This window comes from Pteropus medius, unplaced genomic scaffold, assembly GCF_902729225.1.
Source record: "Pteropus medius unplaced genomic scaffold, Ma_sr-lr_union100, whole genome shotgun sequence".
In the NCBI taxonomy this organism is placed as follows: domain Eukaryota; kingdom Metazoa; phylum Chordata; class Mammalia; order Chiroptera; family Pteropodidae; genus Pteropus; species Pteropus medius.
The window spans coordinates 6956293-6982540 of NW_024351647.1; the positions used below are offsets into that span (position 1 = coordinate 6956293).

Sequence of the window (26248 nt, forward strand, 5' to 3'; positions counted from 1 at the left end):
AATAAATAGAAATTTTAACAATCCCTTTGAAAGTCAATATGTAGCTTATTGTCCATTTTCTATTTTTCCCATGTTAAGTAGAATATCTTGCTCTCAAGATAAATATTAATTTTTTACTTCATCTGATTTGTCTTACTACACAGATGATTTGTTTTCCATCTTTTCAGCTCACTACCTGTTAGCCTCTCTCATTGTTCTATTGCTAATCTGGCTTTTTCAGGGTCCAGTAAGGAGACAGACGAGTTTTTTTGAACAGAAAAAGTTTGATATAAAGAATTGTTAACTGGGGGAGGGGGGAGGGGGGAGGTAAATAGGGTAAAAGGGATCAAATATGTGGTGACAGAAAGAAATCTAACTATGGGAGGCGAGCACACAGTGTAAATATATATATACCTTACTGTTAAAATGTACAGCTGAAACTTATTGGATTTCATTAACCAATGTCATCATAAAATAAATTAATTAATTAAAAAAAGAATTGTTAACTAAGTATAAAGTTGTTAACTTGTTATTTGAAAAAGAATGAACTCTAGGATATTACAGATATAGCATTTGTAGGAAGCATCTTTCACCCCTAAGGAAGAGGTTAAAGTATTAAAACTTAAAAACTATTAAAAGCTTAGAGGAAGGATTTATGGTGTTAAAACTGAAATATCTGAGGTGGGGATGCTGCTTGGCTGGTGCTAACATCTCTGAGCTTAGAGGAGGGCCTATAGAGAAGGGACACAAGACCTGAGGAAGGGGTGCCACTGGCTAATCCAGATGTTCCTGAGGAGGGTGTGATGAAAAAAATTCCTCTAATGTTGGAAAATAGCTGCTGTCTTGGAAAGGAACTAAGTTTGCTGAGGTGAAACCTGTGGTTGGATGATGTTCAAAGGCACAGTGAACAGAGAGGAAGCCCAGAGGCAGAAAAGAGGAAAAAACAATGAGTCCTTTTCCCTCCTCTAAACTTGCACTCTCCCTCTAATGCCCTCTAATGGCAGAGCTGGCAAAAAATAAATTAGTTTGCAGAGTCCCAGTTCCTGCATCATACAGAGTGTAGATAGATACCTTAGAGCTGAAAGATGATAGCTTATATAGCACATGCAATTACTTAGACAATTATTAAAATACAATTAGAATCATACAGTTTTTGAATTTTAAAGTAAATTATAAATCATCTCATGGAATTTTCTTATTTTAGAAAGTGTTAGGTACTGGAAAAATTAACTAATTAGCTCAAGATCATAAAAGAAATATATGGAAGATCCAAATCTACCATATAGGTTGACAGACCTATATAGGTCCTTTGTTGTCTTCTGCCATTTTAGATCTTGTTTCCTCTGCTCTTAAGTCTCATGTCTCTATTGGACTGTTAATTTTTTACTGACATGCATCATTATATTATTCATCTTGTATCTTGAATGTCTATTTGTCAAATTGCATTTCGACAAATGTTCATGAATGATTTTCATTAATAAATTTGTTCAACACTATTTTACATTTCTTTTTCTGATCTTTTTATTTTTAAATAAAGCTTTTATTATAGAATAATTGTAGATTTACAGAGAAGTTGCAAAGATAGTCTAGAGAGTTACTATATAGCCCTCACCTAGTTTTGGTTTCCTCTAATGTTATTATCTTACATTTTCATGGTGCATTTGTCAAAACTGAGAAATCGACACTGGTACATTACTATTAACTAAACACTAGACTTTATTCAGATTTCACCAGTTCTCCATTAAAGTCTTTCTTCTGTTCCGGTATACAATCCAGGATATCATATTACATTTAGTTGTCATGTCTTATTAGTTTCCTCCTGGTTTCTGAGTCTCAGTTTTACCTTGTTTATCATGACCGTGACAGCTTTGAGGAGTATTGGCCAGGTATATTGTGGAATGTCCCTCAATTTGGGTTTGTCCGAAGTTTTCCTCATAATTCGATGGGGGTTCTGGGTTTTTGTAAAGAAGACTACAGAGTTAAAATGGCTTTCTTATTATATCATATCAGAGGGTACATAAAATTCACGTTATCATTAGCGATGTTAAACTTGCTCATGTAGTTTATTATCTGATCCTAATAAATGAGAAGTGACTTCTTAGATGTTACTTCTGCCATCTGTGTTCTTTCTTCCTACTTTAGGCAATCCCTTACCCCAAGTTATCTATGGACTTTATGATGGTTGATTATGATTTTTGCACAAGTAACATATACTTCTGGGGGTATAACCAAGAATTTATTTCAACTCTATCCTATCTTTGTTGGGCTATAAAAGCAGCTGTGTACATGATTGTTCATGATCCTTTTCTCTTGCTCCTTTTTTGATTCAGTTACCTTTTGCTTCTTCAATGTGGAACTCTCGGACCCTCTCTTTTTGAGTTTTCTGATCTTATGCCTTTAGAACTGATGTTTGTATCTTGAACTTCTACCAACTCTTATTTTCCTTCAGCAGTTCTCGTTGGAGTATCCTGGTAGTGTCATCACCTTAGCCAGGTTGTAGCCCAGGAGGGATTTTACCCAGGCTCTCTAGCTTAATTCTGCTTGAGTGGGAATTTGAATATTTTGTCATGAATCTTTGACATGCAGCTGTTGCCATAGCGACACGGATGAATTAATGATTACTTTCTGGGCCCTCAGTCTGGGGTTCAGGACCGTGGAGAGAAAAATTGTCTCCTCTCTCTCCCCCTGATATTATTTCTAGTGCTAGGATTTACTCACTCATTTAAATTAGCCATTTGCTTTAATTGTGCTATTTACTCTATGTCATAAAAGAGTGATTAATAAAATAATTATTACTAATTCAAAGTTAATGCTTCTTAGTGCATTGAAAGACATGATCATGGTCATTGCTTATTTTCAGGAAGTGTATTAGGATGTTCATTGCAATGTTACTCTTAGTTCAGGAAAGGATTCAAAATATGAAATAACTGCATAGTATAGGCACTCATCAGAATAGATGATTGCCACAGAGTTGGAGCAGGGTCATGGAGAACGCAGCTTTTCCAGGCATTGATTTTTGGTAGCTGATTCATAAGGAATTCTGGGGAAAGAATTTCAATGGCAGGTGGAACCTCAAGGGATTTGTGACAGTGTCTATATTTTAACCATCCCTCAAATATTTTAGAATTTTAACAACCATTTAAATTACACAGCTGTGTCTAGCTAAATATTAAGATTATTTGGGATGTGAAGATTTGAGGAGTTGGAAGCAGGGTCATCCAGTACTTTTATAATCATATGCAGTGGCCTTGAAAAGGCCACTGGAGATCGGACAGGCAAAAAGAGTGCATACCCACCATAGATTACGATGCATTACTATGTATTTGGAAATAATAGACTATATGTATACATAGCAATGTGCGCTAATTGAAAAAAAACAGAATATGTATAACACAACATATATACATATATTTCATATGTATATGCATACAAAATAATACACATGTTTTATGATAAAACATACAATACCAGGATACCTTTTATAAACACTAGAGTGGTTGCCTCTGAAGGAGAGGGATTGGAAATGGAGAATGAAGTTTAAAGGTAATAAACAAGTAAAACAAGAGAGGGGTCCTTCTAAGCCAATGCTGATAATATACTGTGGAAGAATGTTATCTCAGTCTTCTGCACCTGAGGTTAAAAAAGACAAAAAAGACAAGTCTTGTTACTCTTGATATTTTGAAGTGAATCTCTTTATTCACATTATTCCTGTCTCCAAATGACAGATATGGTAAAGGACAATGGAATTATTTCAATGACTAGATTCTTTTGTTAAGTTCAACAAATATGGATTAGGCCCCTTTGATTATAAATTGCTTTGGAAGAAACAAATGAGAATTAGATAAAGCCCATATCTTCAAAGTGACAACATGGTAATTTATTATTTATAAAAGTCACATAATTAGTAATTTTTAATAAAATTCTTTTAGTTTAGTCTTTCACTTCCTTAGTTTATATTTAAAAAAAATTGATATTTATAAAGCTGTTCCATAAAATTTTTATAAATTTCTTAGAAAGTGAATATTCTCAAATTACCCAAGCATGCTCCATTCATCATGAAAGGACTTAAAGTAGCAAAGCAAATGACAGAGATTGAGCTTCTTAAAGATTCCAGTATCATTTCTCCCTCCTGTTACTCATTATTAACATTTTTCTCCTTTGTGCTTCAATCACAATAAATATAATTTTAGGAGACAATTTCTTTGACTAATTGACTTTAGTTTTGTAATCCCAGGTCACTATAGCATTATTTGGTCAGTATCCTCCAATGCTGTTAATTAGCTAGTTTTTCCATTTATAGAAACATTTTATATACTGCTGTGTGCTTGAGGTAATAGTCTGTGAATAGCTGCAAGCAAAGGATGGGGTGAAGTTGACAACAGGAAGAAGATATTAAACTAGATAAATTTCAATGATGAGAACAACTCAGGTAATATTTTGCTTTCTGTATATATTAGTTAAGCTTTGGCCTGGAAACAAGAAGAAACAGGTAGTTTTGGGGAGATGAGGAGAACAAATATAAATGATTGTGGATATAAAGAGTAAGAATTAACCTTAATTTTTAATTAGGACTTGGAAATAACTTGGAGATCCAAAGGTGCAATAGTAGATACATTACTGAGTCTGGAGTTCACATGGTGGTCAGGACTAGGATGCAAGTTGATTTGTTAACTGTACCCAGAGAAATCTATTAGCAATGAAAATAAAGACAAATACATGTGTTGTCTTCAGAACAAACTTATTGTCTGCTAAGTGATAAGTGAAGTTTTTGAAAATAAAACCCCACTTTCATTTTTTTCCTAGATCACTACATTGAGATGTTTGGCAATGACATGGAGGTGGTTAGACAGAGTAATAAAGATAAAGAGACTGAAGATGGATTCTGTGAGGAAAGGTTAAAAAATTGAGGTGATTAAAACTAGAGGGTACAGATGAGTAATCTTTATTGGCTTTTACCAAGTTCAAGGAAATTAAACATTTATCTGAGAGTTGATGACAACTTCTTTATATTCATGAAGAAAGTATTAAGTGGACATTGGCTTAATTGAAAGGATGAGAGATTTTCTTTTTATAAGGAAGAACCTATTATGTTAATAAATTATGTTAATGGCAAGCAGGAAACAAAGGAATAAAATGAACTTTCAAACCTTATAAATGAGGAAAACCCAATATGTCTTGGTTAGAGAAATAAAGAAAGAAGGTGGGCTTTTTTTTTGGCTGAAACCACCATCTTTCAGTAATTTGCCAAAATGACCAACACAAAGGGAAAGAAGAGAAGCACCCACTATATGCTCTCTAAGCTTTTAAGAAAACACAGAGTTGTTCCTTTGGCCACATAACATTCAAATCTACAAGAAAGATGATGTTGTAGACATCAAGGGAATGGGCACTGTTTAAAAGGGAATGCCCCACAAATGTTACCATGGCAAGACTGGAAAAGTCTATAATGCTACCCAGTCTGCCATTGGCATTGTTGTAAATACATTAAGGGCAGGATTCTTGCCAAGAGAATTAATGTACGTTTTGAGCATATTAAATACTCTAATAGCCGAGGTAGCTTCTTGAAACACATGAAGGAAAATGATCAAAAAAAGAAGGAAGTCAGAGAGAAAGTTACCTGGATTCAACTGAAATGCCAGCCTGCTTCATCTAGAGAAGCACACTTTGTGAGAACCAATGGGAAGGAGCCTGAGTACTGGAATCTATTCCCCTTTCATAGCACGGTAGGTGTAAGAAAAATAAAAGAGCTTTAACAGAGAAAAAAAAAGAAACGAACCGGGTCAGAACACATTTTTAGATCTCTTGCAGAGAATGATTTTTTTTTTAAATTGGAGATAATAAGCATCTTTTTTTCCCCTAAAATTTTAAATGTAAAATGACCATGAATCAATTCTAAGACGATGCCTAATTCCAATTCCATATTGACCAAGACATTTAAATGATGATTCATTCTATCAAATGCTACAGGATCTGAATTTGTCACATATCATAATTGTTTAAGTAGTCTAAATAAGTGATGGCTATAATTCATGTCATTATAATTCTCAAGAGTAATAGACAAACTAGAATTGGGGAATCAAAGTGGAATATTTTCTAATAGTGATGGCCTTAGGAGAGCAGTACTGTTACCATGGAGGGCCTGGGATGCCTCAAAATGATCAAACACCCAGGACCTATGATCTCCCACTAGAAACCTTTCAGAGACTATAACTCAGAGCCATTGGATGGATAGCTTAGAAATTTGTAGACTTGAAGACAGGAGCTGGATAACTTTCCAGATCTCCGATATTTTCTATTTGTATTTCGTTGTCTTCTTTTCTCATTAAGAGATTGTAAAGTAGGTATATTTTTTCTTCGATTCCATTTTTTTCTTTTCTTAGTTTTGCTCTCATTCCTGGGGTCTGCCCCTCTCCTGCTGAGCTCATCTGCTCATTATGCATCTTCTTGCAGCAATCCATTTAAACTGATCCTTTTTGGGTAATGAATCAGGTTTAAAATGGATCACTTATTTTTTCATTATCAAAACTCTCATTTCCTGCATGCATAAGATCTGAGCTAAGGAAAGCTGTCTTGTAACTTATTTGTTTGTCTCTAATAGCTTAATGAAGCACCCTTCCCTTAGCAATGTAAGTAGAACTAGGGTATCCAGTATGTTAGCCTAAAAGAAAGCAACTCTAATGTTAGGTGCTATTAGGAAATAATTTTGGGTACTGGGGCTTTTAAGATTGCACATTTGAACAAGCTTCCATTCTGCCATTTCTTTCTCTTTATCATAATTTTCCATTTAACTGAACATCTTGGTCTTTGCTGCATTCAATAATCTAATTTTACTTTACTTTTCTTTTTCTCTTTACTTTTCTTTTTCATTTCTGATTTTTAAAATGTATTTAACATTTTTTTTTTAAAGTATCCTTGCCCACTGGTTGGACTCTGTATAAGCTTCACACAGAATCTCATATTTTTTTCTGAATGACAAAATAAATCTTCTTCTAATTTTGTAACTCTATTCCTTATAAATTCATTAACAGTAAAGTTTACCACTATTTCTTTTGCTATTCTCATTTGTTATCTTTTACTATTCAAATTTCAATTTGGAGGAAGCACCACTAATATTTTCACTTCATAGTATATTCTTGTTATTCCTTCTTAATGGAACCCTTAAAAAAACTTCTGGTTAGAAGCATTTTTTTCCTTTAGTAGTCTTTTTGCTTTATTTTTCTGCCTATTTCTAGAGAAATTTTGATAGTTAATGAGATGAAGTTTTGGTTATAAATCATAAAATGGTTTACACAACTTAAAATTGTTCCGATAACCTTACAGTCCCATTTTATACATGTTCAATTTCTTTATTTCTATTTTCCACATAATTTATATCTATTTTTTTCATCTTTATATTATTTCTAAGGCTTAGCAAGTACTAGACACTTCATAGATGCCATGAATGAATTTGTTCAATGAATGAGTGAATAAGCCAAGAAATCTTCCTCCCACCATCATTTTTTTTTGACATCACCACATCGATCAATGCACCACCATCATTTTTGATCTGCTTTTCAGTCAATGCAAAGAATTAAGATAGTGAAATAAGTCAAACAGAGAAAGAAATACTTCATGGTTTTACTTATATGTGGAATTTAAAACAAAACAAAACAAATGAACAAACAAAAGAAAAACAGATTCATAGAAACAGAAACCAAAGGGATGATTGTTGTAGCGGAGTGGGCTGGGGGGATGGGTGAAAAAGGTGAAGGGAATATAGTCAATATTATTCCAATAAGCTTGTATGGTGACAGATGATTACTAGATTTAGTGGAGTGCTCATATTGTAGGGTTATAAAAATGTCACATCACTATATTGTATACCTGAAATGAATATAACTGATATAATATTGTATACTACCTATATTTAAATAAAAAACGTTATGATACATGAAATCCACTCCAACTATCTTATAATATATTTGGGGAGATAAAATCCTTGTATATTTATTAGAAAACTACTGAAAAACTAAATAGTGTGATAAAATTATAGATGTTAAAATTCAGATAAAAAAAATAAGTCAAAATACTGACAGGAGACTTTCTAAAGGTCAAAATTGACCTAGAAGCAAGTAAAATGTTTGAGACTTTTCAGGTACTTGATGAATTACAGGATCCCTTCACGTGTTCTTATTCTTTCTTGAGAAGGAAGTTCTGTATGTAACAGACCAAAATTGCATTTCCAGTCATGAACATGGACTCCACAAAAGCAAGAAATTTTGTCCATGCTATGTCCTCAAAGCTTGGAATGGTACCTGGCATTCTGGGCACTCAAAACATTTATTGAATTAATGAACAAAAATCATTCAGAGAACCATTCAGGAGTAAACTATATTGATGGCAATTACTACCTGTCCAAGACCAAACTGGTTAGCTGATTCTCATAGGATGCTTTCATTGGTGGACATCAGTTGTTCAGGCTTAGTCCTAGATGTAGTTGGAGTCAGAAGTCACTTATGTGTAGTGTCAGGGAAAAAGTCAGGATGCACTATATCTGACCTTCTTCCAATGTCTCTTTCATCTTTATGATGGGCTAACTGAAATTCCCTCTTTCAGATTCATTGCTTTAAGATTTTCCCTTTTCTCCTAAATTATTTGTTTACATGTAAGAAAATTGTGGTATACAAAGTAATGGCCCCCAAAGATGTCCATGTCCTAATCCCTGAACCTGTGAATATGTTACCTTACAAAGAAAAAGGGACATTGTGTATGTGATTAAGAATTTTGAGTTGAGAAAATTATCTTGGACTATCTGGGTCAGAAGTGTCCTTAAAGAGGAAGGCAGGCGGGTCAGATAAGAGATATTGGAGGTTAGAAGTTAGAGTGCTGTGCTTTGAAGAGAGAAGAAATGTTTATGAGCCAAAGAATGCAGGCAGCCTTTGAAAGGGCAAGGAAATAGATTCTCTCCTAGACTCTCCATAGGAAAGTTTTTCTACTAACACCTTGATTTTAGCTTGGAAGACCCATTTTGGTTTTTTGGTTTCCAGAACTATGAAATAATACATTTGCATTTTTTAAAGCCATTGTTTCTGATAATTTGTTATAGTAGAAATAGGAAACTAAAACAAAGGCTATTTAGTAAAAATGACTTTCAATGAGAGTCAGGGTTTCTTGAGTCTAGTATAAACTCTCCACCAATTTACCTTTGTGATAATGAGTAGTTTACTTCCTGTATCTTTCTATATAAATTGTTTCACTGATAAAACGTGAATGTTGTACTAAATTAGAAACTCCAGACTGCACAATGGACCTCTGATGAATAATTTCTGACAGTTCTTTATTCCTAAAAAATTGTAATTTTGTCTCGACCTCCCCATATGGGGATCTGGCTATTGTCTTTTTTTTCTCCCTGGACTTTATATCTATAACTCAGTCATTGCCCTCTCTCAATTGCAGACACAAACACTGTGTAGTTCTTTTTACTCAGTTTTTAAGAAATTTCTATCACTCTTTTTATCTATTCCAAATGCATTTTTTAAAAGAAAAGAGATAACTTTTAGGTGGCATAGTCTTATCTTTGGGGATCCTTTGTGTGTGTGTGTGTGTGTGTGTGTCTGTGTGTGTGTGTGTATGTTTACACACACACTAGAGGAGATTTTTCTCAGCTCATCACATATTTTATGTTAGAAATTGAGATTTTTTTGAAAAAATTAAATTTATTGGGATTTTTTGGAAAGCATCATTTATAAAATGTTTTTTTCCCCACTTTGAAACACATCAACGGCCCTTTATTGACTATTTTAAATTAACAATTGAAACTCCATTTTTTTTGAGTGACAATTTTCTTGTGCAAATATTACTTTGTATAGTTGAATAACTATAGGAATGAGGTTTTGGATTCTGTGATAACTCCTGATTGGTAGCACAAAACATACTGTTAATATGAATCTTACTGAATTATGATATTCTCTCTTGACTCCAGGGACATTCTTCAGTCCCATTAATTTCTTCCTTCATTCAACAAATGTGGAGCACTCATAAAATGTCTGGTTATATTAGTCACTCTTGGTGATTATGATAGAGGTGGGGGCTACTCATGTGAACCAGACATATTTCCATACTCAAGAAGCTATATTTTAATTGGAGAGATGAAAATTTATATAATCATGAGAGGCAGAGTAAAATAAGTGTTAACGGTGCAGGGGGAGTATAGAAACTTAGGCAGATTTGGAAAATTCCACAAACGAGGGTGCATTTGAACTTGACATTAAGATCTGAATTCTGTGAGTTGAAGAATAGAATGAGAGAAATTTCAAAAATGGAAAGAAAGAAAACTTTTAAAGTCTGAGCAATATGAATAACAGAACAGAGACTGGAAATTGTATGCTGTGGATGAAAAATTGTTGTATCATTATGGGAATGGCTAAAATCATATTCATTCATAAAGGATCACAGTCAAAAGTATTTGAAGATGACTTTATATGTTATTGAAGTAGAACACACTGAAGCATAGGAAATAACCACATGATGCTAGAAGAAAACAGAAGGAAAGCAGATCCAGAGTTGGGATTAAATTAGTAGTAGTAGTTTTTTTTTTTTCTTTTTGAATTTATTTATTTTAATTAGTTTCAAGTATACTGGTTAGACATATATATATAGTTCTTAAAACGATCCCCCCAATTGCTCCCTCCCTCCCCTGACCCTCCACCTAGCCAGCATATTAATGCTAACTGCATTCTGTATGCCATGCTCCCCATCCCTGTGACCATCCATCAGCTACTAATTTGTACTTCTTTAACCCTTCACCTCATTCTCCCAGACCCCAAACCTCCCTCATCCTCTGTCTGTCACCAAATTGTCCACTATATTTGTTAATCTGTTTTTGATTAGTTTGTTCTTTTTGTTCCTTAGATTCCGCATATAAGTGAAATCATATAGTGTTTATCTTTCTCCGTCTGACTTAAATACCTTCTAGGTCCATCAAAGCAATATCTTTTTCTATCCCCTTCCTTTTCATATGTAGGGGTCTTGTTTTCTTATTCTTTCAGCTACTCTATCTTTCAGAGCACTTAATTCTTTTCCATTTAAGGTATTTGTTGATAGGAATGTAGTTGTTACTATTCTTTATTCCTGTTTTTGGTATATGTTTTTTCTTCTAAAAGAGGTACCTCCAACATTTCCTGTGATACTGGCTTGGTGGTGATAAATTCCTTTAGCTTATTTTTGTCTGGAAAGTTCTTTAACTGTCCTTCAACTAAATGATAGCTTTGCTGGATGAATTATTCTTGCTTGTAGATCCTGGGTCTTCAACTTGTCAAATATTTTTTGCCAAGCCCTTCTGTCCTGCATAGTTTCTTTTGAAAATTAGCTACAAATCTTATGGGTGTTCCCTTATAAGTAACTATCTGTTTTTCTCTTGCTGCTTTTAATATTCTTTCTTTATATTTAAACTTCGGCATTTTAATTATGATGTGTCTTGGTGTGGGCCTCTTTGGATCCCTGGTTTTTGGAATTCTCTGAGCTTCCTGGGGTTTTATGTCCATTTCCTTCACCAGATTAGGGAAATTTTCCATCATTATTTCTTAAAACAGCTGTTCAACATCTTGATTTTCTTCATTTACACCGATTAGATGGATATTTGGACCCTTAATAGTATCCCATATGCTCCTTAAATTATTGTTAGAGTCTTGGCATCTTATCTCTTGCTGTTCTGATTGAATGTCCTTGGCTTTCCTGTCCTCTAGATAAGGCATTTGATCCTCTTCTTTATTCACTTTGTTTATTCCTTTGTTTATTCCATTTAATATACTTCTCATCTCTGATAATGTGTTCTTCATTTCAGACCTGTTCCCTTTTATAATTTCCATTTCCATTTTTATGTTTTTTTTTTTTTTAATCTCTTTGTTGAAGTTCTCTACACTTCCTAAAAGTTCATTTGGCATCTTTATAACCAGTGTTTTGAACTCTGCATCTGTTAGATTACTTGACTCCATTATATCTGGATCTCTGTTCTGTCTCTCATATGGTTTCTGCTTCTTTGTCTTCCCATTTTGGCTGTCTTTCTGTGTCTGTTTCTATGTACTAAGCAAAGCTCCTACATCTCCCAGTCTTATTAGTATAAATTTGTGAAGTAGGTGTCCAGTGTCACAGTTCTGAGAGTGGTTTAGCTGCAGGCCAAATTTAGCCCAAGCCTCTACCCCTCTGGAGCCACTTGTTAAGATTCAGCAAGCAATCCACAGATGCTGTGTTTATAGTTGCCTCAAAAGGCCACACCAGAAACCAAGGCCAGCTGCCTCCAGTGTGAGGCTAGGTGCTGCTCAGCAAAGAGCACCTGACTTGCTGAGCATATACCTGGATGTGACTTGGGTGGGCTGCGAGTTGGGGGAGGTAGGGTTTCAGGGAATCTTCTGGGCAGAGCGACCTCTGTTATCCAGTTTGATAATGTCATGGCTTTGGCGATAATGTGTCCAGTGCACTGGTAAGGGGGAGAGCTCAAAAGGGAATAATAGATACTGCTGGCACTTCTGTAATGAGCAAGTCTCACCTTGGCCCTCACTCTGACAATGTCTCCTTATAAGTTTCTGGTGCCCCCTGTGCACAACCGAATTAGCACTGGTATTCAGAGCGAGCAGGTCCATCACCATGAAAATCTGCTCGCAGATGCGGCTCCTTTAAGAGGTGTCTGCTGCTGCTGCTGCTGCTGCTGCTGCTGCTGCTGCTGCTGCTGCAGCTTCCAGCTCACTTAGCTGCTAGAGACCGGGTAGGCCCATGTCCTCGCCCCATTCTACCTTCTGCTATTGCAGGGTGATTTCTTGAGTTTCTCCCTAGTTGTATGGCTTGTTCATCCTAGGCGATTTTTCCTCGCTGCTGCTCCTTGTTTCCGTCACAACTTTGATTTGATCACCAGAGGGATGAACAGAGCCTCTAATCATCTATGCCATTTTTTCTTCTGTATCAGTAGTAGTAGTTTTGAAAACCATAATGTCATTTGGGAAGCAGCTGATTCCTCTAAGTAGAAGTCTAATGTGTAGGTGATGAAGATTATTTGGCTGTGTGAGATGTTAATATTATGATTGTTTTTTATGGACTGGAGGCTTTCTTTCTTGAACACTAATATTTGCCTAGGCAATAATTTTTCATTTTCTTTTTTCCTTTTAGATAACATGAAAACTGATCCTGGTGTCTTAGGCCATGGATGGAGTGAATCACTCTACTGTATCAGAGTTCGTGTTCCTGGGACTCACCAATTCATGGGAGAATCAACTTCTCCTTTTTCTCTTCTCCTTTTCATTCTACTTGGCAAGCATGATGGGAAACCTAGTCATTGTGTTCACTGTAACCTTGGATATTCATCTGCACTCTCCCATGTATTTTCTCCTGGCTAACCTCTCAGTCATTGACATGTTTTTTTGCTCGATCACGGCCCCTAAAATGATTTGTGATATTTTCAAGAAGCACAAAGCCATATCCTTTTGTGGATGTATTACTCAGATCTTCTTTAGTCATGCTCTTGGGGGCACTGAGATGGTGCTACTCATAGCCATGGCCTTTGACAGATATGTGGCCATATGTAAGCCTCTCCACTACCTGACAATCATGAGTCCAAGAATGTGTTTATACTTTTTAGTCACTTCCTGGATCATTGGCTTTATCCATTCATTGGTTCAATTAATTTTTGTTGTAGATTTGCCTTTTTGTGGCCCTAACATATTGGACAGTTTTTATTGTGATCTTCCCCGGCTCCTCAGACTTGCCTGCACAAACACCCAAGAACTGGAGTTCATGGTTATTGTCAATAGTGGGCTCATTTCAGTGGGTTCCTTTGTCTTGCTGGTCATTTCCTATATCTTCATTCTGTTCACTGTTTGGAAACACTCTCCAGGTGGTTCATTCAAGGCCCTCTCCACTTTGTCAGCTCATATCACTGTGGTGGTTTTGTTCTTTGGGCCATTGATGTTTTTCTACACATGGCCTTCTCCCACGTCACACCTGGATAAATATCTTGCTATTTTTGATGCATTTATTACTCCTTTTCTGAATCCAGTCATCTATACATTCAGGAACAAAGAAATGAAAGTGGCAATGAAGAGACTGTGCAGTCATCTTCTGCATTACAGGAAGATTTCATAAATGAGTTATCTTCAAACACATGGAACTATAGATTCTTTTTCGTGCTGGTTGCAGAGAAAACATTATGCAATTTCAGAGATATGCTCAAGATTTATGCTATGTTATATGCCTAGAAATCTAGTATCTATTAAATTATGTTATCTATTTCATCATTAAATTAGAAAGGATGTTATACTTTGGCATTCTGTATGTCACAGTTTTAAAAACCAAATCATATATCTTTTGATTTGGTTTTTACGTGGTCTAAGAAAGCACCATAACTTACATGGTCTAAGAAAGCACCACGTAATTGAGCAAATAATATTTTATCTTTTTCCTATCTATATTGGACAGATTATTTTATTGATAGATGGGATATGCATTCATATTATTCTTTATCTATTTATTACCTAACTGGATTTTAATTTCTTTGTTCTTACTCTGTTTGCTTCTTATTTCCCCAGTTTCAACATATTTTGCCTCCTTATCAGGCTCCTCTATCTGTCAGTATGGGAAGTTGTTAATCCTATGTTCGAATTTTAAATTTAAAGCTAGAAGGGATGACCAATACTGTTTGTTCTAATCCCCTCAGTTGTATATGCTAAAACCCAGGAATTGAGGGGTGACTGCAATTTGCCCAAAGGCACACAGTCAGAAATCACCAGAGAGAGCCACGCACCAGAAACCATTCCTCTAGTTGCTAGGTCAGTTCCTTTTCACTTTCAGATCAATTTTGTATTTGAATTTCTCCTTGCATTCTACTCTATCAACTTTTTTCTGTAGGTCTATTTGAAGAGAGAGCTTTATTCCTTCTTTCTAGTAAATTATCATTAGCATTTAGCACTTCTTTTCTTAAAATTTTTATTTTTAAAGTTGACATTCAATATTATTTTACATTAGTTTCAGGTGTACAGTATAATGGTTAGACATTTATATAATTTACAAAGTGATCCCCTGATTAGTCTAGTATACACCTGGCACTGCATGTAGTTATTACACTATTATTGACTATGTTCCCTATGCTGTACTTCACATCTCTGATTTAGCACTTCTTTATCATTTCTAAATCTTTTCCTAATTTCTACCACTACCATACATTTCCTTGTTCAGGTTCTACCAAAGATGAATTTTAAACCTTTGTGTTAATTATGAAGAAACTGTTTAAAATTCATTATTACCAGTTTTTTTTTTTTTTTTGTCTACAGAGGTGTTCAGAGAGATATTTGATTAAATTTTATTTTGTAGGCCTGAATTTTCCCCCAAATACTTACAACTAATGTTGTTCCTTTTTTTGTGGGAAACCATGTGATTGATGAATTATGTACTCTGCTTAAGTAAGTCATACTGAAAATATTGTGCTTCTCCCAGAAAAACAAATTTAAAATATTTCAGCAAATAGAAAATAAAATATTTATAAAATATGTATACAGCTTTTCTTTTATCAGAAATTGCGCAGCCTAAGTCTAAGTATTGTTCTAAGTGTTTGACCTTGAATTTTATGAAGAAGATATCCTCATTATCCCCATTTCACAGATGAGGGATCTGAGGCACAAAGATATTAAATGTCTTCAAGACCTATAATTAATAAGCCTGGATTCAAAGTCTTACAGTTTGGAACCAGGATCTGTTATCTTAACTTCTGCACTGTAATGGGTGTCTGTTAAATAATATTAAAAGAACTCATTTACTTGAAAACAATTCTGATTTGTAGGCCTTCCCCACCAATGGGGATCCCATCACCCCCACACGGAGGAGAAAATACAGCCTGGTTTATGAATAGTTTATACATGTTGTGTTGGTATCAGCTGTAAGTAAATGGCCATTGCATTAAACTCTACCTAGAGATTACCTTGAAGGACAATAGTGAAGGAAAATCCTTCTAATGGGAAGAACCTCAGGGAATACCTTTAGTTGTGCACATCCTTTGGAAGGAAAGATGGCTTGTGACACAAATCTTACTCATGTAGCTAGACTTCTCAGAACAGCCCAGAGAATGACAGCATTCATAACCATATAAAAGCCTGTTAGAAGTTATTTACTGTACAGGAACAAAATGGCCTGCCCCTGTGGCTATCAGTCAACTTCTTTCTTCAGCTGTTCTAAAACTGCTTAATTGGTACTAAAGGTGGCTATAGTAGCATAATTGACATCTCTGTGTAAAATCAAGAACATTAATTTCCCCTCACTAAGGTTGTTCTGCCTACCATCACTTCCAAATGCCCAAGCTCAAAATGCAAAAGTAAGTGGACAGCCAACCTGGATAGTGCCATATCTCACACCACTCTGAGAGAACTAGTTGAATAGAGTTAAACCCTTCTTTTATGTAATGAAGAGATGCTTATCTTCATAGGGATATTTATCTCTATATCTATAGCTGTCATCTCTAATCTCACTTCATAGAGATAAACATTATATATATAAATATATCTTACAAATATATATGTTATATATATAAATATATGATAAATATTATAAATACTTATAAATATATTTATATTATAAATATATAATATATTTGTTACATGTAAATATATAAAAATATATTACTATAAATATATATCATATAAACACATGTTTATTATATATGTAAAATATAATATATTTATATAATATAAATTATCTGTCATTTATTTATTTTTATTTATTGAACTGTTTTGTCTTTCCTGCCCACAGTGCTGCTTGCCAACACTACCATTTATTGATTCATAGAATACCTTTATTGTCTTATCAATTGCTATGATGTTGCATACAATATTGCATCTGGCATATTTTTATAGAAGTGAAATGTGACCAGGGACTTATACCCATGGCATTCACTGGACTTACTTGTGTTCCAATAACTATAAACAACTGGCTTGATAGAGTAGTTCAATGACCTAGAGAATGCTCAGTTTTTGTACCAAGCGGGAGGTGAACACTTTGCAAGTTTAGGGTGCTGTCTATTTGATGCAGTATAGTACATGTCTTAAAATAGTCTAAATCTGTCTTAAAGCTGGACTATATGAACCCAAGGTGGAAAAAGTCACTCTAACAATAAGACCAAATAATTTACTGGAGAAATTTATGCTTCCTACTATTCTTGTGAACTTTGCTTTAGTAGGTTCAGAGGGCCTGGTGCCCCAGGGAAGAATGTTTCCAAAAGGAACACAGATGAGTCTGTTCTTTGATCACTTTGGCTCCTTGTGTCACTGAATCAGCTGAGAAAAGGACCTAACTCTCACATTTGTGGATACTGAGATAAGAGTCTGTAAGCAATATATATATACACACAAACATATATGTATATATACACACATATGTACATATACATACATATACATAATGTGTATATATATATCCATATATACATTTACATACATAATATTTTAAAGTTATTAATCAGGTAACTTCTATGTCGATAAATATATTTGATAATTATATATACATATCTATACCAAATCTGGGAAAGCCAGGTTTGTGGACTTGGGAAAGTTCCCAAAGAAATTTGAAAAAAATTCCTGGGTTTTGGGGACCAGAACATATTCTAGAAAGATGAACATAAACTCCATGTGGACATGTCTCCTTGGTTCCTTGAAATCTTTACACCATGGTAAAGAGCATGACTTCTGGGAAGGAATCAATTTAAAGCCAGTAGGATAGGGATCAGGACAGAGGATTCTCTTATTTGGGTCTAAGGACAGTAGTGCTTGTCAGGGACACAGATCTCAATTGCTAGAAAGAACTTTAGTTCCCATTCCACAATGGGGACAAGAAGTATTAAGCCCAGAACTCAGGGGCTTTTTGGGAATGCTTTTTAGTACTTGGTTGCCCAGTAGTTCTCATTAATGGAAAATAGTGACATTCCATTAAACAAAGGATCATCTCAAGACTGAAAACTTATAGGAATAGTTTTGTTCATCCTACTAGGTAGAGTACCCTGTCCAGCCTTAGTACTGATGGAAGATAAGATGAAATGAGGGAAATTCTGTTATCAAAATAGGCCTATGTTCATCTATACAAATGGGGATTATGATAGCTATGTTTTATGTTAATTATCTTTCCTTCTTTTTCTGTTATGTAATATAGATGAAGATCACTGGTGGATGCTAACATTTTGAGTTTAGATCACTATGCAAAGATATAATAGCTAATTATTCTTCTATGATGCTCAATTTCTTCTATATACTATTATCTTTTCTGCCCTGCTTATCCCCTGGATAAAAGACAAGAATGGATGCAGAGAGAAAGTAATAGCTTCCATTTTCCCCTCCAGTCCATTCAACCCTTTTCCAGCTGACTTTGTGCCTTCACTAAGCTCTTTTCCAGTTACCTAATTTGAGTGTGCCATATTTTTGTTCTGTCAGTATCCTGGCTACAAGTATAGGAAATTGAAAGGCAAAATCCTTGTTTTCTCACCTAACAATCCCACTGTCCTGAAGTAGTTATTGAAGAAAGTTTATTGTCTATTTATTCAGATATATGTGTGTGTATACACATTTACATGCACAGTAACATAATATACATGCTATTTTGCTACCAAGAATTTCATTCAACAGTGTGTTATGGTTGTCTTTAACTATAGAGAGTTTGAACCTTCTTTTCAATGGTTTCAGAGAATTTGTATGGATGTATCATAATTTCTTTAATTTATCAATTGATACATGTTTCAGTTGTTTCATTCATTTTAAAGTTGTGTTCACTAGAATAAACTTCTGTATAGCTAAATCTTCCATAATTACTCAAAATATGATGAATCAAAATGAAGTGTTGTGTACATTCTTCTGCTATTTAAACTATACTAAAAAATTAAGCACATTGGCTTCTGGGGAGATGATCAAGATGGTTACAGTGAATTTTTTGAATTAATATTTACCAATTTTCAGAAATTAATTCTAATAGATAACTATTAATATTTATAAAATTTTCAACAAAATAGTTTTTAAACAAAAATAATTCACTCTTTTTTTCCCTCTTTCTCTCTGGTGTGTTGTTATTAGTTTTTAGATCCTTTTGTTGCTCTGGTCAAATCAAATGGTTCTCTAGGGGCAAAGTCCCTTGATCCATAAGCTCTTTCTAAACTGTCAGGCTTTTGCAGTATCACTTGATCATTGTCCTCTCAAATTGTATATTTCTTCTTGCAGAAGGATTTTACATGGCTCTCTGTGTTGGAGAACACAGGAAAACCTCATATTTCTGGAAGATGCTGTTTTCTTTATATGGGTAAAAAGGAAAGAAGGAAATAAATTTAACAATGCAAAGAGTGGCTTTAGTTCAGACATAATTTTGTTTTTGGAATTGCCATATCCTGAAGTGTTTGAACGTTATCCTAAAGCAAAGTAGATATTGTCTAGGATAAAGAATTGAATAGTACAGAACAATAATAGTGAAAAAGTTTATTGACATATTAGAACAACTTAACTGACATTGACTTTTTAGTTAGAATCACATTGTGCCTAGGGTAATGTCGAAGACATTAGAAGAAGTCAAATAACTTTGTAATATTTTGGATTCAGTATACAATGTAATTAATCACTCTGTTTCTGATGTCGATTAAACGAATGATTCTAACCCTCTGCCACTTGATAAACTGGCAAGAAAAATTGATGACACATGAAAATATAAAAAATACGAGTTAATTATATTTTTCTCTCCATTAGTTTTTCAAAAGAAATGAGTATAACTGATTATCTTCTGTGAAAAGGGAAGCAAATTTATTAGGAGAGTGTCAAGTTTACAAGAGGGAAAAGGATTTCATAGACATCTTGATAGAAATAAAAGACATGGAGACCAAAAAATCCAAAGCTGAATAATTTCCAATGTGGTGTCACTTTAAAATATGATATGGACAATTAAAAAACACATGAACTACCAGCAGATTAAACTAGTTTTCCTGGTCTCTTATATGGTTTAGAATTAGAGTGTTTTGTATTAATTTTATCTCTAAACTGAAAGTAGAATGAAGAAAGGTAGACAAATAAGATTTTTTTTTTGTATGAAAAGGAATAAGTGAGAAGAATTTTACAAACAGAAAGCTAAGGGATGACTTAATTTGTTGCATTCATGTATATAAAGGTTTTTTTTTTTTGAAAAGAACACAATGATTTATGTTTCCCACAGTTATAAGCAGTAAAAGCAGAGGTGGTCTTAAGTTAGAAGAGGCAAGATTTTACTTGAATATAAGGAAGGGTTTGTGACAATTTTAAAGATAAAAATGCAAAGAGTTTGAGCTGAATGAGATGTTCAAGTGACAATATTTTTAAATTGAGGACATTTATATGAATAATGATTTAGATTCGTACCTTGTTCAAACTGAACAGCTTTCTATATATCCCTTTTAACTTGATGACTCTATTACTTGTGACCTGTTACCAATATCTTCTTCATTTATAAAGGATTAAATAGCTGGGAATCTGTCTGGAGAATTAATCAGTCCTATATGGATCAAGAAAAAAGATGAATCATAACAGAGGTAAAGAATTAGCCCTTGTTTTTTGCATCGTTGACTTTTAATTAGTTAAAAAATTATGAGTATAGTTAAATGTTTAAGAAAAGTTATTTCAAAGTATAGTCAATCTATAAGAGAAGATGATTTCAGAACACAATTATTCAGAAGTTTTTTCCTATGGATATTTGATGATTTTTAGGTGAATGAAATCATATCCTTGTGTCTCCACCTAGAAACCTCTCTAGACTTTTGCTCTGGATTGAGATTTGGATCCCTAGTCTGTCTCAAGTGACACTATAACTGCGATGAGCTAAACTTTTAGTTTCTGCATTCCCTGATATTTGAATAGATATATTCTCATGCTTTTAGTACATCAAGTTTCCATGTTTATATCTCATTCTGATTTAAATTCACTTTTCCAAAAATTCCCAGTTTTTACCTGGTTGGTAAGGTTTAGTGAAATGAAAGGCAAATCAATTCACAGCTATATGTTTATGCCTGATAAAGGTTTATTGAGATATTCTCAAGAGTCTTGACACTTAAAAGACACCTGGAGATATACTGTAATTTATTTATAATTGTAGAATTTTGGAAGAGTGTAATGGAAATCATACTTCACAAACTACTTTTTACTTAATTTAAAGTAAGCTTTATTCTTTCTTAGTCATTATACACATACTTTCTAATATCTTCATCTTTTTTAGATTTTCTTTTAATCTCATTTATTTTCTCATTTTCTCTAATTCTGTTTCACTTTTATAATGCCTTATTTTCTATTTTTCTCTGTTGCTTAGAAACTATGTGATTTTTTAACCTATCCTAATTATATAATGAGGTATAGTTTCATGTATTTTTTAATTATCCAAATCGATCCTCTTCTTTTACCAGTTATTTATTTCCTGAAATATTTACATGTCCTTATTAGGTAGTGTGAGTCAAAGTTTTAGGATACATTAGATAACAAGATAAATGTATTCCTTAACTTTATGGGTGTTGCAGTCACATCAGAAGGGAGAACAAACAAAAAAATTAATAAATGACATTTTCAGTAATTACTACAAAAAATACAGTCTTTTCTGAGCACAAATATATTTAATCTGCACAGGATGGTTTTAATTTTGATCACTAAAAGAGTATGAATGTTATAATATATTATTAATTAGGAGAAAATTATATTATTGAAATACCCTTTAGATATGGAATTTTGATGCTGTCTGCTGACCAGTACAATTTTATTTTCTTATTCATTTATTTAAGTGTTGAGCACTATTATGAACAAGTGAAAGGGAAGTAAACTGAACATTTACTCCATATTTTCATATTAAAACCTCCAAACTAGATACACTTTAATTTTTTCACCCCTAGAACTTTCTCTGTGAAATTAGTTTTATTAATTGCAGTTTCATAGATAAACTAAGGTTCAAGAATTCAAGTAACTTGCTCAATATCATCTTGTAAGTGGCTGAATTATAGTATAGATTTTAGTTTTCTGAATCCAAAGACCATATTCTTTCCATTGTACAATGTTGCTTCTTGAAATAAAACTAAAATTATATTAATGAGGTAAGTCCTGCCATAGAGATTTGAACAAAATGCGTTTTACTACAACTTGATGCCCTGCATAGTTTTAAGCTTCTCAGATCATGTGTTAAGAGCTCTATGGCTGTGCTTCTCAAACTTAGTGAAAAACCAGTTGTTTTCTCTCAATCATTCATGGATCGAAACTTTAGTAAATACAAAATTATATACTTGGATTTTGCTGTGATGTAAATTACTAGACAAGTTTATAAACACTCTAAATTTCTGCACCTAACGATGCAAACTGGTAACAGACAATTCATGGCCTTGTACTTCTGTGTGAGCCACTTTTTCATTGCTGCAGGGAATCCAGATAGGAATAAGTCATAATCTCTTGCTGCAAGATGCTTACAATCTAGTAGATGAGTTAGAACTGTATTCAGTTAACTAAAATACAAGAGATAGTAAAATACATGCTGATAATATAAAGCAAAGATTTAGTGAACCTTGAAGATAAATATGTTCCAGAGGTAGGGAGTCAGGAAGAAGCATCTGTTTGCCAGAATAAGGCTTGTGGTCTTGGAAGTGGATGGAATAGTTGAGAAGTGGTTAAAAGTTTTGTGAGACTAGAGCTGGGCTTTATTAGTCTTGAACCAAAAATTAAAAAAAAAATGAGAGTAGAATTTCTACTACCCATTTGACTAATCTTGTATCTCATGAACAACATGCAATTATCACAATTTACATTTTCAGGTAGCAATGCTGATAAAGCCAATAGATGGAGTGAATCACTCTGCAGTGTCAGAGTTTGTCTTCCTGGGATTCACCGATTCCTGGGAGATCCAACTTCTCCTTTTCGTGTTCTCCTCTACACTTTATGTGGCAAGCATGATGGGAAACTCCCTCATTATGCTCACTGTGACTTCTGACCCTCACTTACACTCCCCCATGTACTTTCTGTTGGCCAACCTCTCTTTCATTGACCTGGGAATTTCTTCTGCCACTTCTCCCAAGATGATTTATGACCTTTTCAAAAAGCATAAAGTCATCTCCTTTAGTGGCTGTATCACACAAATCTTCTTCATCCATGTCACTGGTGGTGTGGAGATGGTGCTACTCATAGCCATGGCCTTTGACAGATATGTTGCTATATGTAAGCCTCTTCACTACCTGAGCATCATGAGCCCAAGGATGTGCATCTTCTTTTTAGTAGCTGCCTGGATGACTGGCCTCATTCACTCCATGGTTCAGCTGGCTTTTGTGGTAAACTTGCCCTTCTGTGGTCCTAATGTGTTAGATAGCTTTTACTGTGACCTTCCCCGGTTTATCAAACTTGCCTGCACAGACACCTACCAACTAGAGTTCATGGTCACAGCCAACAGTGGTTTCATGTCTGTTGGCATCTTCTTTATACTGATCATTTCCTATATCATCATCATTCTCACTGTTCAGAAACACTCTTCAGTGGGTTCATCCAAGGCTCTGTCCACACTGTCAGCCCACATCACTGTGGTCGTCCTGTTCTTTGGTCCTTTGATATTTTTCTATACGTGGTCATCTCCCTCCACACACTTGGATAAGTTTCTGGCCATTTTTGATGCAGTTCTCACTCCTTTCTTAAATCCTATCATTTACACATTCAGGAACAAAGAAATGAAGGTGGCAATGAGGAGAGTATGCAGACAGCTAGTGAAAGATCTCTTAAGAGAATCTGTATTTTGAAGTGCCTCATTGACTACTGATGTTCTTTACTGATGATAAAACTTGGAGAAAAGCTTTTGATGTCTTATCTTGATTTGATTATACACACTGATATTGAATCCATTTTGTCTCTCAATCAAGAGGAAGAGACATTTACTTTTGGAAAGAGTTACATATAAAAATATAAAGTATTTTTGAACCAAAGAGCATAATTTTAAGCCTAAATTCCTAAGGAATAATATTTATATAATTATTTTTTAAAAATACATAGATGGCAGTCTTCTTTATGATCAACAGAACAGAAATAAGTGTCTGCAATGCACCTAATCCAGTAAGAGTCCATCTTAAGTGCCTACATTTGCAAACTCCCTATTTCCAAATATGATCCCATTCATAGGTATTGGGTGTTAGGAATTTAATATATTTATTTGGTGGGCACCAATCAACCCATAACAGTAGTGTAGAGAACCAGGATGGTTGTGGTGTATCTACCTATTAAACATAGTGAAAATACATTGAAATAAACAGTAGAAGGAACTTTACTCTTTCATAGACAATTAACTGTATTTTTAAAATAATAAAGACTATAAAGTCAACATAAGAGTCAAACACTTATTTTTGTAAGGTAAAATTCTGCTAACTCAGAAGATTACACATAAGGTAAAGAATAACACTTAACTGCCTTTATTCAAGAGTAGAATACATACACCAAGATACATTTGTCATGTAATTCTAACAGAGAAATACCCAATTTTAGTCCTCATTATATATAGGGTATGGTGGTTAAAGCATTTCTAAGTTAAAAAAAAATTGAAAAAGAGCTATGGAAAGTTTGCCAAAATATGAATAAAGAGCATTATTTCTTTTCAGACTCACATATATACACAAAATCAAGGCAAACAAGTATTTCTTGAACCTTCTACAGCTTTCTATCTTCATTGGGTTTTCTTTTTTACTGCTCTCTTTCAGATGCTGCATAACTAGACATTTTATCTTAGAAAAATTCTGTCTTTTTCTCCCTCTTGATAAACAAAACCAGATCCTATTATCTTTCATAGTCAATCATAATTTTTGACTATAATTATTCTAAACACTCTTGATCACCCAGTGTAACTAACTTTTCTTTCACAGATAGTACTCTCTAAAAAGAAAAACCAACACAGAGTTTGACAGTCATTTAAGTTATAAAACTGATTTTAATTAGGAACTATTGAAATAGAGGAAAAGAGAACTCAGCATAGAAATGGTTCAATTCCCAATGCACTAAAAGAAGTGAAAAATACAGGCAAAGAGCAGGTATGGGGGCGGGGGTCAGTGGATGGAAAATTATTAACAGGAGACATTGATGGTAGGGAGAATGCTTGCTAAGCTGACATAACAGGGCAGTCCAAGGTGATCAAATATCAAGAATAGGGGTTTGGAAATTTTGTTGGATAGCTAAAGTGGGTGATTTTCTCTGAACTGACTTAGTAGCATTCTTGCTAAAACTGAGCTACACAGTCCAGCATGGATGAGCCGCAGTCTGAGGCCTAGTGAAGAAGAGCACTGAGAGGAGCCTGACTAAAATTTGGTCAAGGAGACAGTCTTTGTCAACCTGAAGGTGGGTAATTGAGATTTGTCTGTCATATATAATTATTTTATAGACTAACAAAGCTCAAGAATCCTCAAAGTATAACCCCTACTGCTACATCTTATTCACACATTCTTAAAGTAGCAAAAATGAACACATTTACTAACATGATCCAAAGACACAGACACTCTAAAAAGGTGTAAGTGGCGCGCGCACACACACACACACACACACACACACACACACGCCTATGACCAATGTTGCAATACTCAATCTTATTTAAAATTATCTAATAGATATCCATAGAATATTAACATTAAACCAAAATGTTTAAACAACTAAGGAATCAGAAGTTGTATTTCAATGGGTTCAGGAAAATTTTCAGAATTATAATTCTGATTGATTTGAAGCGTAATTTTACATCTTTTGTAACTTTAAATACTTACCTTATGCTTCACATTTCGATAAGATCAGGGAGAACAAGGACATTTTATAGAAAATTTTATTCACCAATGTTGTCCAAGAATTAATTTTGATTAATTGAATTTGAATCCTCACATAAAAATGCTCTGAGCCATAATTTCTATGACGATTTTTTTCTGAGAAAGATGGCATATATAAAACAGTAGAAATTTAGTTATCTTTATTTTTTTGGGAATTTGGTGAACATTAGATTCAAGTTAGACACATTAATCCCCATAATTCAATACTAACAGAAGTCCTGATAGAGGATTCATATTTAATTTAGAAATATATTCTTGAAGTAGAAAAATATTTCAACTCATACAATGAGAGGAAAGGTTCTTCTATTACAGAAACACGGTCACATAAAAAGATTGGGGCCAGTTCTAGAACTTCAGCTACAGATCAAGACTCAGATTTACCAAACATTAAAAGTATAGATGGATACAAACAACAACACACTAGCTCTCTATGGGACCTCTAATTTCAATGAAAATAAGACAAAC

General features: G+C 34.1%; 2 protein-coding genes across 2 annotated transcripts in view; both read left to right on the top strand.

Annotated features, from left to right (window-relative positions):
• LOC120587243 (olfactory receptor 4F15) overlaps positions 1 to 14097 on the top strand; it is a 38719-nt gene extending 24622 nt beyond the window's left edge. Inside the window, exon 2 of the mRNA XM_039844005.1 lies at positions 13117 to 14097. Within this exon, the coding sequence (XP_039699939.1) occupies positions 13150 to 14088 (939 nt within the window). The 5' untranslated portion in view covers positions 13117 to 13149 and the 3' untranslated portion in view covers positions 14089 to 14097. The remainder of the gene's footprint in view (positions 1 to 13116) is intronic.
• Positions 14098 to 22592: 8495 nt separating this feature from the next.
• On the top strand, positions 22593 to 23731 carry LOC120587147 (olfactory receptor 4F3/4F16/4F29-like). Its single transcript, XM_039843824.1, has one exon. It carries the CDS (start codon positions 22769 to 22771, stop codon positions 23729 to 23731), a length of 963 nt encoding a protein of 320 aa, XP_039699758.1. The 5' UTR covers positions 22593 to 22768.
• The last annotated feature ends 2517 nt before the right edge of the window (positions 23732 to 26248 follow it).

Bases quoted from the DNA above. Each gene is read 5' to 3' on its own strand.
- LOC120587147 (XM_039843824.1), top strand. From the start codon at position 22,769: ATGCTGATAAAGCCAATAGATGGAGTGAATCACTCTGCAGTGTCAGAG.